The sequence below is a fragment of the Ogataea parapolymorpha genome, chromosome VI, assembly GCF_000187245.1.
Source record: "Ogataea parapolymorpha DL-1 chromosome VI, whole genome shotgun sequence".
NCBI classification, from domain to species: Eukaryota; Fungi; Ascomycota; class Pichiomycetes; order Pichiales; family Pichiaceae; genus Ogataea; species Ogataea parapolymorpha.
The window spans coordinates 1,074,185-1,089,346 of NC_027861.1; the positions used below are offsets into that span (position 1 = coordinate 1,074,185).

Genomic DNA, 15,162 nt, shown 5'->3' on the forward strand with positions numbered 1-15,162 from the left:
TTGTAGACTAAAAAATAAACAGTTTTGGCCTTGTTTACTAATTTATTATCCTTTCTTGTTTTTAAATTCGACGTTACATTTTTTGAAACCGCAGACGACGACCTGTGTTTATCTATTACCGGATTCGGACGGCCCTTAGGTCCTGCCTGGTGTAAAGATTTTACTAGCGTTTCCTCAGTTTCACTTTGCAGTCATCGCAATACCACTCGCCACGCGGCAGCTCTTTCAGGCCCGTACACGGCAGATGGAACCACTCGCGCTCGCAGCTCTCCCCATCGCACCCCACCATCTCTCCGTATGAGACTTGCTGACAGTAGCAATACACAGGCTCTGCGTCATACGGAGACGTGGCTGCAGACTCAGACTTGGCAGCAGACACAGGCGTAGGCACAGGCGTCGGCGTCGAACCGCCGGTGGTATTTGTGTATTCGTCCTTGACCCGCTTTTCCTTTTTGGGTTTTGATGTTTTCACCCGTCTGGACTCGTCGACCGAGCCGGGCAACGGTTTCCGTTTCTTGGAGGCAAGCGCTTGTGCGGCTGCTGCGTCCAGCTGGTCGCCGTCCTTTCTGTCCTTCTTCACCTTTTTCGATGGGTTCGCGTACGATGGCGTCCCGTTCGAGGGGACAGGCGTGTTCCTTGCGCTCTCGTCTTCCACCTCTGTCTCCGTGCGTGATGCCTTCTTGGCAGCAAGGGCTTCTCTGCGGCTCTCACTGCGCTGCGATTGTGCGCTCTTGTGTTCCGTCACCTTCATGCACGGATGGATCAACGGCCCGATTCTGACTCTCTCAGGGATCTCGTTCTCCAGCACAATTTCGTAGTTCTGATTTATCCTATTGACATGTTTTGCGACCGTGTCGCACGCTATCGTGGCGACATGCATTTTCTCCTCGAGACACGGCATCAGGTCTTTGATCAGATCCTTGATTCTTTCCAGCAGAAGCTCTCTTTTCGGATGCGTCCTTTTCATTTGGAGAAACCGTGTGATGTAGGCCTTCAGGTAAGGGATTGTGTGCACGCATTTGGCGTCGATCTCCCGCAGAAGCGTGAAATACCGTATCAGGTCGCATGGAAACGCTTCTAGGGCGTCCGTTATCTCGTTCAGTCCAGGACAGATATCCGCCACCTGGGGCTTGCTGATAGGCTTCTGCTGTTGTAGTCTCATCAGCTCTGCCTCATGTCTGTCTCGGTTAGCGCGGTCGACGAGTCGCTGAGATTTCATTCGCGGGGCGTACTCGTAGGACGTCATGAACAAGAGAAATTAAATAAAATAAAAAAAATGTTACCCTCTTAATATTTATCCTCCAAGCCATGCCTGCAACACCGTCCAATTGGAACGAATTCAGAAGCGACACCTTCACCACGCCGTCGCCAGAAATGCTCGCGACCGTCGTCCATGCATCCACGGGGGACTCTGTGTACGACGAGGACGAGGACACGCTTGCTTTACAGAAACAAGTGTGCGAGCTCACGGGCCATGAAGCGGGGCTCTACTGTGTTTCTGGAACGCTTTCTAACCAAATAGCCATCCGGAGTCACCTCAACCGTCCCCCACACTCAGTTCTGTGCGACTATCGGTCGCACATCTTCGTCCACGAGGCTGCGGGACTTGCCACACTGTCGCAGGCGATGGTGACGACGGTTATCCCTGCCAATGGGCTGCATTTGACACTGGAGGACATTCAGCGCCACTATATCCCGGACAACGGCGACATCCACAGCGCTCCGACCCGCATTGTGTCGCTCGAGAACACGCTGCACGGCCTGGTGTTCCCTATAGACGAGATCCGCCGCATCAGCAAATGGTGTCGTGACAACAACATTGCGATCCACTGCGACGGAGCTCGGATCTGGGACGCGGCAGTCGCAAGCGGCGTGTCACTGGCAGAGTACGGGGAGCTGTTTGACTCGATCTCGCTGTGTCTGTCGAAGACGCTGGGTGCGCCGATCGGCAGCGTTCTGGTCGGCTCTAAGAGTCTGATTCGGGTTGCAAATCATTTCAAAAAACAGAACGGCGGCGGGATTCGCCAGGCAGGACCGCTGGCACGCATGGGCTCGTACGCACTGACACACAACTTTAGCAAGTTGAGGACTGCGCACGAGTACGCGGCCGAGGTGGGCAGGTACGCCGAGGAACTGGGTCTCGTGCTGCAGATCCCCGTGCACACGAACTTTGTGTTCTTGGACCCCGAAAAGAACAAGATTGACCCGCAGTGGATCCGCGAGGTGGGCCAGAAACACAACGTCAAGGTTGCATCGTTCCGCATCGCGTTCAGCTTCCAGAACACGCGGGAGGCTGTGGACGGGGTGAAGGCGGTGCTGAAGGACCTGCACACGCTGGCGCAGCAGAAGCCGTATACGAACAGGACCGGCCACGGAATTTACTGAAAAGTGCGATGCTCCTGGCTTATCTCTGGACTCTTGCCCTTTTGGGCACACCGAGTACAGGGCCGGAAAATTTTTTAATGAAATAAATAATTTACAATTAATTATTTTATTTCATGGCTCCCACAGTTGAACAGGTCAGCGAGGTGTTCAACACGATTCTCGTGTTGGACTTTGGCTCGCAGTACTCGCACTTGATTATTAGACGTCTTAGAGAGTTCAACGTGTACGCTGAGATGCTGCCGTGCACCCAGAAGATCAGCGAGCTGCCTTTCAAGCCTGTTGGTGTGATTTTGTCTGGCGGTCCGTTTTCCGTGTACGAGGACGGCGCACCGCACGTTGATCACGACGTGTTCAAGCTGAACGTGCCTATTTTGGGAATCTGCTACGGAATGCAGGAGCTGGCCTGGATCAACGGCAAGGGCGTGGGTCGCGGCGAGAAAAGAGAGTATGGTCCGGCCACTTTGACCGTGGTGGACGCCACCTGTCCGCTGTTTGAGGGAGTGGACCACTCGCAGGTGTGGATGTCGCACCACGACAAATTGCAGTCGCTTCCGACCGGGTTCAAGACCGTGGCTACGTCGGGCAATTCTCCGTTCGCGGGCATTGCGCACGAGGAAAAACCAATCTACGGTATCCAGTTCCACCCTGAGGTGACACACTCTGTGCAGGGCAAAACGCTGCTCAAGAATTTTGCCGTCAAGATCTGCAAGGCGTCGCAGAACTGGACGATGGCCAACTTCATCGAGACGGAGATCAAGCGCATCCGGACGTTGGTTGGTCCTTCGGCCGAGGTCATTGGCGCTGTTTCCGGCGGTGTGGACTCAACTGTCGGCGCCAAGATCATGAAGGAGGCCATTGGCGACAGATTCCATGCCATCTACGTCGACAACGGGCTCATGAGGAAAAACGAGACGGTCCAGGTGAAAAAGACGCTGGACGAGGGTTTGGGCATCAACCTGACCGTTGTCGACGCGTCCAACCAGTTCCTTGACAAACTCAAGGGCGTCACGGACCCGGAAAAGAAGAGAAAAATCATTGGAAACACCTTTATCCACGTCTTTGAAAAAGTGGCTTCCGAAATTAAGCCTAAAGATGGCTCCCAGATCGAGTATCTGCTACAGGGAACGCTCTATCCAGACGTTATTGAGTCCATCTCGTTCAAAGGCCCTTCGCAGACCATCAAAACTCACCACAACGTGGGCGGTCTGTTGGAAGACATGAAACTCAAGCTGATCGAGCCGCTTAGAGAGCTGTTCAAAGATGAGGTCAGAGACCTGGGCAAGCTCATGGGCATCCCAGAAGACCTCGTCTGGAGACACCCATTCCCGGGCCCGGGTCTCGGCATCAGAGTTCTGGGCGAGGTGACGCCGGAACAGGTGAAGATCGCTAGAGAGGCCGACTACATCTTCATCGAGGAGATCAGAAAGGCTGGGCTATACAGAAATATCTCGCAGGCGTTTGCGGCTCTGCTGCCAGTGAAGTCTGTCGGCGTGATGGGCGACCAGAGAACGTACGAGCAGGTGATTGCGCTGCGGGCTATCGAGACGACCGACTTCATGACGGCCGACTGGTACGTGTTCGACGCCAAGTTTTTGAAGAACGTCGCGTCGAGAATCGTCAACGAGGTCGACGGCGTCGCCAGAGTCACGTACGACATCACCTCCAAGCCGCCGGCCACGGTCGAGTGGGAGTAGAGATGAGTAAGTATCTATCAATTCATCCCTCGTTCGTACACTGCGCGCGCACAACGACGCTGCTGACGTAATCGCCGTCGTGGGACAGCGATACGAGAAAGCGTTCGTGTTTAATGTAGGACTCGCTAGCCACGTGCGGCCGACCGTTCGCGAGGTTGTACTTGTACCAATGGCGCATGGCAAAGGCGGCCTGGTCGGGCGTGTCGAGCGTCTTGTAGAGCGCCTCCTTGACACACCACGAGTGCGCGAGTGCTCGCGTGCACGTGTCGAGCTGGCTCTGTTGGGACGCGCGCACAAACTGGGGCAGCTCGCGGTCTGGATGGAGCACGCGAGCGGCGAGTCTGTGCACATGCGGCGATGTGAGGCCGTGGCGGGCTAGAATGGCCGCAAACCGCCCGATTCGGTGCAAGTCTGTGCCCACAGAAATGACACTCATTAAAAAAAAAAATATGTAGTCAAAAAAAATAATTTTTTCATGCGCCAGGAAACTGCCGTTCTTGTTTCCAAACTTTGCACGGTAGTCATCGCCCATTACCTTTTGAGCACGCTCCTGCCCTACAGCCGCGTGCCGACTATTGTGAGCGCTGTTCTTGCCAGCTCTGCGATTTCGCAATCCTCCATGTTCCTGCGTCTGAGACAGCGTCTTACCTCTCTGGCCGCTGGTCCGGCCGCCGTGTCCCAAGACCGTTCTCGCTCGCAGCTGCTGCGTGCCGTCAATGAGATGCGCCAGTACCTTGCGCGGGGCAAGGCCTGGAATGAGAAGAAGCGCCAATTGTATAAAACCATGTCCTGGAGACAGCAAAAGATCATTGCGCAGACGGGCTACCAGGCCAAGATGAACAAGGTCGACGCGACGCTGGCCGAAAACTACAAGCTGCTTCAGGATTGCGTTGCCCGGACAGTGCGGAAGCACAACATCTCGACGCTCGAGCTCAAACTGGCCGCCGACCAGGCCAGACTCAGCCCGCAGACAGACCACCACAAAGTCATAGAGGGCCTCTGCCATTTTGCACGTGACTGGTCGCCTGCGTTCGACCGCGAGGTCGTGCCCATCCTCGACTATATTAGGACACAACTCGCGCGGCTGGATCTTGCCGAAACCACCGTGGTGGTGCCTGGCTCGGGACTTGGCCGCGTTGCGCACGAAATTGCAGAGCTGGGCGCCAAGGAGGTCGTCTCCGTGGAATACTCCTGGTACATGCTGCTGCTGAACGAGTTTGTGTACGCAGACAGCCCTAGACGCTACCAGGTGTACCCGTACGTGCACAACTACTCGAACCACGTGGCGACACAGAACCAGTTCCGCGCAGTCGAGCTGCGGCAGCGCGCCAGACCGGCGAACCTCAATGTGCAACAGGGCGACTTCACCAGCTTCACGGCGGCACGGCTCCGGCACGAGCCGCATCACGTGGCGATAGTCACGTGCTTCTTCCTCGACACGGCGGAGAATCTGATGGACTATTTCGACGCTGTGGCGCGCGTGGCGGACGCGGCGCATGGCGACGTGCTATGGATCAACGTAGGGCCGCTCAAGTACGGCACGGCGGCCAAAGCCGAGCTGTCGCACGAGGAGATCTGCAAGCTGCGCGGTGTTTGCGGGTGGCAGCTCGTGGACGAGCGCCCTAAGCCGGAGATTCTGGGCTACCTGACCGACACGGAGGGCCTGTGGCAGGGCTACTACGGCGTGACGATGTGGACGTGCAAGCGGACCCCCGAAAATATGTAAATAATTAACAGCATCTATGTATCTAGTTACGCAGCTTGTCTGACTTGAGCTCGTTGATCTGCAGCTTTTTGTCGGTTCCGCCCGAAAGCAAGCCGATTTCCGCGTTCCAGTCGACAGCCAGCACCTTGGCGTGCTCGCCGCTCTCTCTGTCGATGGTGTAGATGCTCTTGTTGGCGCGGATGTCCCAGATCTTGGCGGTGCCGTCGTGCGACCCGGACACCAAAGTGTACTCGTTGTCTGTGGTGGCCAGCGACACAACAAAGTTCTTGTGGCCCACCAATTGGGTGGTGGTGACTTTATCTGCGCGTGGGTCGTGGAGATTGATGTGTCTGGCGGCGGAGCCCGTGGCCAGCAGCCCGACACGCGGCAGAGCCACCAGGCTGAGCAGCGCAAAGTTGGTGTGTCTAGTGTCGACGCAGCGCGCCGTGACGAGGTCCCATGTTCTCACTGTGTGGTCCTGCGACGCAGAGTATGCCACGGTGTCGTCTTTATCGAAACAGACGGCCTCGACGGGGCCCTGGTGTGCCTCCAGAATTGCCAGTGGTGCTTTGCGTCGGATCGACGCGTCGCCGACGGCGAGTTTGAGACGCTTGCGCGACGCCGACGACAAGTTGTTCTCTGCTCCCTGCTCCATCGGCTGGGTGGTTTGCATCTCCTTGGCGTTGGTAGACCACAGGGCCAGGCTGCGGTCGTACGAGGCCGACAAAATGCGCGTGTTGCGCACGGCAAGCGCTGCTACCACGTCCTTGTGGTACTCCAGAATGGCGCTGGTGCGCCCGTTCTGGGTCTCCTTGTCGATATCCTCATCGCCGACGACGCCGGCCTTCCACAGCCGCAGCGAGCGATCCATGCCGGCGGAAACAAAGCGCGAGGGGCTGATGAACTTGACGGCCTTGACGGCGGCGTGGTGGCCCACCAGCTGGGTTTCGACTTTGCCGGAAGCGTTGTAGATCCGCACGACACCGTCGTACGAGCCCGTAAGGATTTTTGGCGCGGTGCGCACCTCACCTTCGGGGCCAGCAAGACTCATGGACCCGACAGAGTCTATCGCAGAGACCCAGTCATCGTTGTTGAAGCTGGCAAGAAATTGCGGCGGCAACACGGCACGCGTGTATTCAATATCCAGAAAATGCTCGCTCGATAGCCCATTGGCCACTAAGTAGTCCTCGACGCTGCCTTTGAGCAGAGTGCCGTCGATCAGGAAATCGAACGGGACCGGCTGCTCCAGGCCGACCAGGTGGTTCACGATCTCCGACAGACCGTACCGTTTGAGCGAGATTGGCACAAGCACAGGGTTGCCGGGACAGTGGAGCGACTCATCCTCGTCTCTCGTGAAAAAGCGGACCTTTATCTGCGAAGCCATTAAATAAGTTTTTTTTTTCAGAATTTTTAAAATTAATTTTTTTAAGCCGCAGGTCGTGCACGAAACTCGAACGGCAGTGGGAAACTGAACCAGAGAAACTGAACATTATACAAGAATTCTTTTCCTTCCATCTCTTCTTCCTGAGCACACATGGTTTCCGTCCCGTTTCTCACGTCTGCACCCGGAAAGGTTATCATTTTCGGCGAACACTCCGCCGTGTACCACAAGGTAGGTCGCAGGCCGGATCGGGCCATTTTCTCGGCCCTCAGTCAGATCATACTAACTCCAGCCCGCCATTGCCGCAGCCCTGTCGCTTAGAACGTATCTTTTGGCGTCCAGAGATAATGACGACACCAATACACTGTTTCTGGAATTCCCAGATATTCAGTTCAGCTACAAATGGGCGACCAGCGACCTGCCATGGCAGCTCTTTGGCGAACACTCACGCAAAAGACAGCCATCGGCTGACGAGGAGCTAAATCCGGAGCTTGTGGATGCGCTGAACTCGCTGCTGTCCAAGATCGACTCGCCCATCCAGTACAGTGCTGCGTTCATGTTCCTGTACCTGCTGGTGTCGCTGTGCGAGGAGAAAGACGTGGCAGGACTCACGTTCACCGTCCGGTCTACGCTGCCAGTGGGGGCCGGACTCGGATCGTCTGCGTCGGTGTCTGTGTGCTTTGCAAGCGCGTTCTGCTATCTGGGGGGCCACATCCAGGAGCCTACATTGAAGGCAGACGACGTCACCGTCAAGGACTCCGAGCAGTGTCTGTTCATTGACGCGTGGGCTCTAATGGGAGAAAAATGCAGCCATGGCAACCCGAGCGGGATTGACAACGCTGTGGCCACGCACGGAGGAGCCGTGATGTTTCAGCGAATGGAATCGTCGGTGCCCAGTATCCGCACTTCGATGCGCAACCTGCCGCCGCTGAATTTGCTGCTCACCAACACGAAAACTCCCCGCAGCACCGCTGCTTTGGTTGCCAACGTCTCAAAGATAGTGACCGAGTTCCCTAAACCGTCGGGACTGATTCTGGAAACTATGGAGGCCATCGCAAGAGAGGCATACACACTGATGCTGCGCCCTTTCCTGGACAAACAGTCCAAGAACAGACTGATGGAGCTTATCCGGCTGAATCACGGGCTTCTGGTGTCGCTTGGCGTGTCGCACCCGAACTTGGAAAGAGTTAAATTGTGGAGTGACGAGCTACAGATCGGACAAACAAAACTGACGGGAGCTGGCGGGGGCGGTTGCGCGATCACGCTAATTGACGATGACGCAGCGACGCCCGAAAAATTGCGCCAGTTGGAGGAGAAGTATAATCAGGCTGGGTTCGAGACCTTCAAGACTACGCTGGGAGGCAAAGGTGTGGGGCTACTGACGGAGATTACCACAATCACGTCGGAGAAACTTTGCCGCCTGCATAATAGAAACGAAATTGAGGCCGCCGTCGGCTGTTCAGCCCTTCCTCAATGGCGATACTGGTAAACAAACAAGGTTAGGTCACGTGCGATATCTTTTTTATCAGTTGCGATTTCGCCTTATCCAGACGCCACAGTTGGCAGATTTTGCATCAAAACTCCGCTATGCATTGCATGTGGCTAATCAGGCCAAGAAAAAAAATTAAAGGAAAAAAGGAATACCCCATATATAAAAAGGTTCCCAACAATCATTCCCCATCCAAACATGTCTTCAGTCACAACAAAACCCACCAGATGGTACCACTGGTTTGAACCAGGCACAGACCGCAGAGAGAAGATTCTAATATGGAAACTGGATTTCTTTATCCTCTCGTACTCCATGATGGCCTATTTCTTGAAGTACCTTGATCAAACCAACATTTCCAACACCTACATCTCCGGAATGCAGAAGGACCTGGGCTTCACAAAGAACGAGCTTTCGTGGTTCAACACCTACTACAACATCGGAGTTTGTATTGGATCTATTCCAGCCGTTTTGCTTGCTGGTTATTTCCGCCCTAGAATTTATCTCCCCACGCTCGACCTGCTGTGGTCTCTCTGTGTCCTGTTTATTTACCTGGCCAAAAACGCAGAAACTATCTACGCCCTGAGATTTTTGATCGGTCTGTTTGAGTCGTCCTGTAACCCAGGAACGCACTACATGATTGGATGCTGGTATAAAAAACGTGAGATTATGAGACGGTCGAACTTTTTCGTTCTGGCTGGTATCATTGGCCAGGCCACTTCCTCCTACATCCAGTCTGGTTTGCAGTCCTCGATGGACGGTAAGCGTGGTCTAGCTGCTTGGCAATGGATGTTCATCATCGATGCTCTTATCGGAGCTCCGGTTATCATATACGGATACCTTTTCTTGCCTGACTATCCTCACAACACCACCGCTTTCTACCTCAACGATTGGGAAAGAAATCGTGCTAAAGAAAGATTGGTTGAGGACGGCAGAGTGTCTAAGAGAATCACGTTCTCGTTGAAAGAAATCAAGCCTGTGCTCCTTTCTTGGCAATTGTGGACTTTCTGCATTGGCTACTGTTTCTGGACGCTTACTGCAGGATCTTACATGTTGCAATTCTTCGAATTGTACCTCAAGTGGCTCAAGATCTACTCTATCAGTTATATTAATAACTTCCCAACCATCATCTCCGGTGTCAACTTGGTGACAATGCTTTCGACAGGTGTTATCTGCGATTTGACCGGAAACAGAAACTGGGTGTGTGTGGGAGTTGGTCTTGTTCTTCTGGCCTCATTCCTGATCACCGCCAAGGGTCCTCTCGATAACATACCGCTTCGTAAGGCTGGCTACATTTTGAGCGGAGTGTACGGTTGTTACACGCCAATTCTCACTGGTTGGTGTAATGTTGCGTGCGGAAAGAACCCGATTTTGCGTGCAGTCACCATTCCTGCCATGATTGTGGTGGGACAAGCCGTGGTGACTCCGTTCCAGCAGCACCTGTTCCCATCGAGCGAGGCTCCAGTGTACGGATCGACGCATGGATTCTACTACTGTATTGGATTTACGTGTGCCCTGGTCGTGTGGACCGGATTTGTTATTCCTGCTTTGGAGAAATGGAGTTCCAGAAAAGAAGATAAACAACCTAAGGTTGAGGAGGAGCCAATTCCAGAGAAGGAGTTTGAGATGCTCTAATTAATTATATACTTCTATTTACTCGATATAAATCTTAATATTTCAGCGATAACATGTTGCGGCTTCTCCTGGTGCACACTGTGATTTGCGTTAGGGACAACAACTAGTTTGGAGTTTGGAATGAGGCTGCAGATAATCTTGCTCTGCGAGGGCGGGCAAATCCAGTCCTTTTCTCCGACAATCACCAGTGTCGGAGTTTGTAACAATGGAAGTTTGTCTCTGTAGTCAAAATATTTCTCCGACTCTGCATATAAATCGTTGTGGCTCTGAGCCCGATAAACGGTGTTTAGGCATGTCGTTAAACCCACATTTGGATTATACGACTCTGAATACAATGGACCTAATGCAAACATAACCAGCTGCATCTCCAGGTCGCTCTCGAATCGGCCGAACACTTTCTTGAGCATGTCGAGCGAAACACACGGGTACTGAGGCAACCGCTCACGAAGCACCTCGAAAGCCTCAGATTCGTGGTGGTGAGAGGCTGCCGTACCGCGGAGAACAAGGTAACTGAGGGTGGAGGGGTATGTGATTGCGTACTGCTGGGCCAGAAACCCGCCAAAACTGCCGCCTATGATGATAACCTTGCCCTCTTTCCCCACGAAATGCTCTCTCACGGCCTCAATGTCATCCACTATCTGCGCGAACGTAAAAGGTGGAGTGAAAGAGGAATGTCCGTGGCCTCGGAAATCGAAGCTGACCACTTTGTAACCGTAATCCGCTAATTTGGAGTACACTCCAAAATCGCCCGTTTTGCTGCCGAATCCACGGCCTCCGTGCAAAGTAATCACCAGGGGACCTTCCCCTTTGGTGAAGTAAGCCAGCTGGGCCCCATTCACCACGAGAAACTGCTCAGTCGCCATTGATGCGAATTAGACTTTGTGGTCAACATAATTCATCCGCCACAAAATAAAGTCCACAACCTGCATGAAAAATGTCCGCCGTGGCGGTGCATATATAAGATCGATTCAATATCTCTGATAATTGTGCTGAGAAATGGTGAAGAAAGTTCAGATCGCCATAGGTAGGTTTAAATTTCCAGCCCTGTAGACTAACAAATAGACCGTGGCGGAACGTTCTGTGACGTTTGGGCAAATATACCCGGCCAAGGGGAGACTGTGTTCAAAATTCTTTCTGAAGACCCGCAGAATTATCCAGATGCTCCTGCAGAAGGTATTAGGATTGTGCTGGAGAAGTTCACTGGCCAGAAAATCGCCCGTGGCGAGAAACTTGACGGAAGCCTCATTGAATATGTCCGCATGGGCACAACTGTGGCTACCAACGCACTGCTCGAACGCAAAGGCGAGAAGTTCGTCTACCTCACTACGGAGGGGTTCCAGGACGTGCTTGAAATCGGCACTCAGGCCAGACCGGAACTGTTTAACCTCAAGGTCAAGAAACCAGAGACTTTGTACGACACTGTGATTGAGGCAGAGGAGCGAATCACCGTCGAGACGTCGTCTGACGATCCAAACGAGGTCGTCATTGACGAGGCAGATCCGCAGGTAAAACTGACGCCGTCGGGCACTTACGTGCGTGTGCTGAAGCCGTTGAATGTGCCAGACCTGGAGGCAAAGCTGGTGCGTGCCTACGAGCAGGGATACCGTACCATTGCGATTTGTTTTGCGCATTCGTATCTGTATGACGAGCACGAGCTGATTGCCGCCGAACTTGCGCGCAAAATCGGGTTCCAATTTGTGAGCATATCGTCGGAGGTGTCGCGCACGGTCAATTATCTCCAGCGCGGTAATTCGACCTGTATTGATGCGTACTTGACCCCCCATGTCCAGAATTATATTCGCAAATTTGTGAGTGCCTTTAGCACTGTGCCAAAGGTGGAGTTCATGCAGAGTGACGGAGGCCTGACGGATGCAAAGCTTTTCAGAGGAATCAACGCCATTTTGTCGGGGCCAGCCGGCGGAGTGGTGGGCGTCGCCGAAACTTGTTACCAGAACAAGCCTCTGGTCGGCTTCGACATGGGAGGAACGTCGACCGATGTGTCGCGGATCGACGGGTCGTCGTTTGACGTTTCATTTGATAATAACACTGCAGGCCTAGAGATCTCTGTTGGCCAGCTGCAGATCCACACAGTTGCTGCCGGCGGAGGCTCAATCCTGAAATGGGAGAACGGCCTATTCCACGTTGGGCCCGAAAGTGCTGGCTCTGATCCGGGAGCCGCATGCTACCGTAAAGGCGGCCCACTCACCGTCACCGACGCAAATTTGTTTTTGGGAAGACTCGTGATCTCGCAGTTCCCGCACATCTTTGGTCCGTCTGGAGACCAGCCGCTGGATTTGGAAGTCACGACACGTAAATTTGAGGAGCTCACAGAGCAGATTGCCAAAGACACCGGAAAGAACCTCACGCCGTACGAGGTGGCACTGGGATTCCTACAAATTGCCAACGTCAAGATGGCCAACTCGATCAGAGAAATCACCGAGTCTCGCGGCTTTGTGGCCAAGAACCACAACCTGGTTTCTTTTGGAGGAGCCGGTTCGCAAAACTGCTCGGCGGTGGCACGCAATTTGGGGATCTCGAGAGTGCTCATCCACAAGTACTCTTCGATTCTGTCTGCGTACGGAATTGCACGTGCTCGCGTGTCACGTGAGCTCAAGGCTCCGTTTGTGAAGCTGTATGTTCCTGCGATAAAGCGCGATGCCGAGCCGTTGGTGGCGAATATGAAGCAGCGGATTGTGGCCGAGCTTGCCGAGAGCCAGGGGGTGGCCAAGGACCAGATTGAGTTCAAGGTCACTTTCGGTATGAAGTACAAGTCGTCCAACACGATTTTCGAGGTCGATTACGACAGCGAAGACATTCGCGAGAAGTTCCTCGAGACTCACAGAAGAGAGTTTGGATTTGTGCTTCCTGACAGCTCGCCGATATTCACGTCCACTGTTTCTGTCAAGGGAATCAGCGTGGAGAAAAAACAGACCAAAGTCACAATCGAGGAGCAGCTTGAAAAATATGCGAGCGTCGACAGCTGGCCAGAATCCTTTGACAGCACGCAGACCGTGCACTTTGAGGACGGCCCGGTGGAAACCAAGGTGTTCAAGCTGCCACATCTGCGTCCGGGCGACAAGATCAACGGCCCTGCGCTGCTGATCGACTCCACGCAGACTATTCTCGTGGAGAAGTTTTCGGTGGCCACCATTTTGGACTCTCACGTGGTGATCGACATCCAGAAGGCAAAGGATGGCGAGTTTGCTGAGATTGGCGGTGTCGACGAGAACACACCGCTCAGCAAGGCCGACCCGATTCTGCTGACCGTGTTTGGCCACAGATTCATGGGCATAGCAGAGACTATGGGCCGCACACTGCAGCGCACATCTGTCTCGTCCTCCATCAAGGAACGGTTGGACTTTTCGTGTGCCATCTTCGGCCCAGACGGCCGTTTGGTGGCCAACGCTCCACACATCCCTGTGCATCTTGGCTCCATGCAGTATGCCATCCAGTACCAGCATGAGCTCTGGAAGGGAAAATTGAAAAAAGGCGATGTGCTTGTTTCCAACCACCCGGAGGCAGGAGGCACGCATCTTCCCGACATCACGGTGATCACGCCTGTTTTCCACCAGGGCGAGATTGTTTTCTATGTGGCTTCAAGAGGCCACCACGCAGACATTGGCGGAGCAGGAATCACGGCGATGTCCCCAAATTCGAAGGAACTGTGGCAGGAAGGAGTCTCGATCAAGTCGTTCAAGCTTGTCAGTGAGGGCAGATTTGACGAGGACGGTATAGTGGAGCTGTTCAACAAGGCCGGCGAGTTCCCTGGCTGCTCGGCCACGAGAAAAATCAAGGACAACCTGAGCGACCTGCGTGCGCAAGTGAGTGCCAACCAGAACGGGATTTTGCTGATGGAGGCTCTTTTCGAGGAGTACGGCAAAGAATTTGTGCAGTTCTATATGCGTGCCATTTGTTTCAACGCAGAGCAGGCTGTCAGACAGTTCTTCCGCAAAATATACCGCCAACACGGCGGCAAACCTTTGGAAGCCATCGACTATTTCGATGACGGAACCCCCGTCAAGTGCAAAATCACCATCGATGGCGAAAAGGGCGAGGGATACTTCGACTTCAGCGGAACAGGCCCAGAAACTTATGGACCGATGAACACCCCGGCCTCCATCACACACTCGTGTGTGATTTACGTTTTGCGGTGCCTGATAGACCTTAACATCCCGCTCAACCAGGGCTGCCTGGCGCCATGCCACATCGACATCCCAAAAAACACGATCCTCAACCCAAGCGACTTTGTGGCCATCTGCGGATCCACCATCTCGGGCCAGCGCATCACCGACGTGATTCTCAAGTGCTTCGGCGTGTGTGCAGCTTCCCAGGGCTGTGCAAACTCGTTTGGCTGGGGCCGTGGAGGCAAGGACGTGTACACGGGCAGGGTTTCGCCCGGTTTTGCTACCGGCGAGGCTCTCGGAGGCGGTGTCGGCGCCATGGAGGGCTATCACGGGGCCTCAGCCTGCAATGTCCATTGCACCAACACCAAGACCACCGATATCGAGATTGTGGAGGCACGGACGCCTGTCGTTGTCACCAAATGGTGTATCCGGCGTGGATCCGGAGGAGCAGGCAAATGGCGCGGTGGAGACGGAGCTACGCGCGAGATTGAGGCGCGTGTGCCGTTGCGCGTGTCGATCTTGTCCGAGCGGAGAATCTACCACCCGTACGGTGTGGCTGGCGGTGAACCTGGGTCACGTGGCGAAAATTTCTGGTTCAGGAAACAGGCCGACGGCGGGTATGTGGTGACCAAGATGGGTGGAAAGGAGATCATCCAGGTCCAGCCGGGCGACAGGGTCCAGATCAACACTCCGGGTGGGGGAGGATTTGGCAAGAGCCCGTAAATATGGAGTATGAGGGCTCATACTCCGAT

General features: G+C 54.1%; 9 protein-coding genes across 9 annotated transcripts; 6 read left to right on the plus strand and 3 right to left on the minus strand.

The window, feature by feature from the left end:
• Positions 1–163: 163 nt before the first annotated feature.
• HPODL_01737 (component of the Rpd3 histone deacetylase complex) lies at positions 164–1,246 on the minus strand (the record flags this gene model as incomplete). The annotated part of the gene is made up of 1 exon (XM_014078255.1): positions 164–1,246. One exon carries the CDS (start codon positions 1,244–1,246, stop codon positions 164–166), a length of 1,083 nt encoding a protein of 360 aa, XP_013933730.1.
• A 62-nt stretch (positions 1,247–1,308) lies between these two features.
• Positions 1,309–2,385, plus strand: HPODL_01738 (Low-specificity L-threonine aldolase; the record flags this gene model as incomplete). Its single annotated transcript, XM_014078256.1, has 1 exon — positions 1,309–2,385. The coding sequence occupies one exon, from the start codon at positions 1,309–1,311 to the stop codon at positions 2,383–2,385; it is 1,077 nt and encodes a 358-aa protein (XP_013933731.1).
• A 113-nt stretch (positions 2,386–2,498) lies between these two features.
• HPODL_01739 (GMP synthase [glutamine-hydrolyzing]) lies at positions 2,499–4,079 on the plus strand (the record flags this gene model as incomplete). The annotated part of the gene is made up of 1 exon (XM_014078257.1): positions 2,499–4,079. The coding sequence occupies one exon, from the start codon at positions 2,499–2,501 to the stop codon at positions 4,077–4,079; it is 1,581 nt and encodes a 526-aa protein (XP_013933732.1).
• A 475-nt stretch (positions 4,080–4,554) lies between these two features.
• HPODL_01740 (putative membrane protein) lies at positions 4,555–5,805 on the plus strand (the record flags this gene model as incomplete). The annotated part of the gene is made up of 1 exon (XM_014078258.1): positions 4,555–5,805. The coding sequence occupies one exon, from the start codon at positions 4,555–4,557 to the stop codon at positions 5,803–5,805; it is 1,251 nt and encodes a 416-aa protein (XP_013933733.1).
• Positions 5,806–5,827: 22 nt separating this feature from the next.
• HPODL_01741 (Ribosome biogenesis protein YTM1) lies at positions 5,828–7,168 on the minus strand (the record flags this gene model as incomplete). The annotated part of the gene is made up of 1 exon (XM_014078259.1): positions 5,828–7,168. One exon carries the CDS (start codon positions 7,166–7,168, stop codon positions 5,828–5,830), a length of 1,341 nt encoding a protein of 446 aa, XP_013933734.1.
• Positions 7,169–7,318: 150 nt separating this feature from the next.
• HPODL_01742 (mevalonate kinase) lies at positions 7,319–8,654 on the plus strand (the record flags this gene model as incomplete). The annotated part of the gene is made up of 2 exons (XM_014078260.1): positions 7,319–7,396; positions 7,458–8,654. The coding sequence occupies 2 exons, from the start codon at positions 7,319–7,321 to the stop codon at positions 8,652–8,654; spliced, it is 1,275 nt and encodes a 424-aa protein (XP_013933735.1).
• A 198-nt stretch (positions 8,655–8,852) lies between these two features.
• HPODL_01743 (putative pantothenate transporter) lies at positions 8,853–10,286 on the plus strand (the record flags this gene model as incomplete). The annotated part of the gene is made up of 1 exon (XM_014078261.1): positions 8,853–10,286. One exon carries the CDS (start codon positions 8,853–8,855, stop codon positions 10,284–10,286), a length of 1,434 nt encoding a protein of 477 aa, XP_013933736.1.
• A 14-nt stretch (positions 10,287–10,300) lies between these two features.
• HPODL_01744 (proline iminopeptidase) lies at positions 10,301–11,149 on the minus strand (the record flags this gene model as incomplete). Its single annotated transcript, XM_014078262.1, has 1 exon — positions 10,301–11,149. The coding sequence occupies one exon, from the start codon at positions 11,147–11,149 to the stop codon at positions 10,301–10,303; it is 849 nt and encodes a 282-aa protein (XP_013933737.1).
• A 133-nt stretch (positions 11,150–11,282) lies between these two features.
• Positions 11,283–15,133, plus strand: HPODL_01745 (uncharacterized protein; the record flags this gene model as incomplete). The annotated part of the gene is made up of 2 exons (XM_014078263.1): positions 11,283–11,310; positions 11,349–15,133. 2 exons carry the CDS (start codon positions 11,283–11,285, stop codon positions 15,131–15,133), a joined length of 3,813 nt encoding a protein of 1,270 aa, XP_013933738.1.
• Between the last annotated feature and the right edge of the window lie 29 nt (positions 15,134–15,162).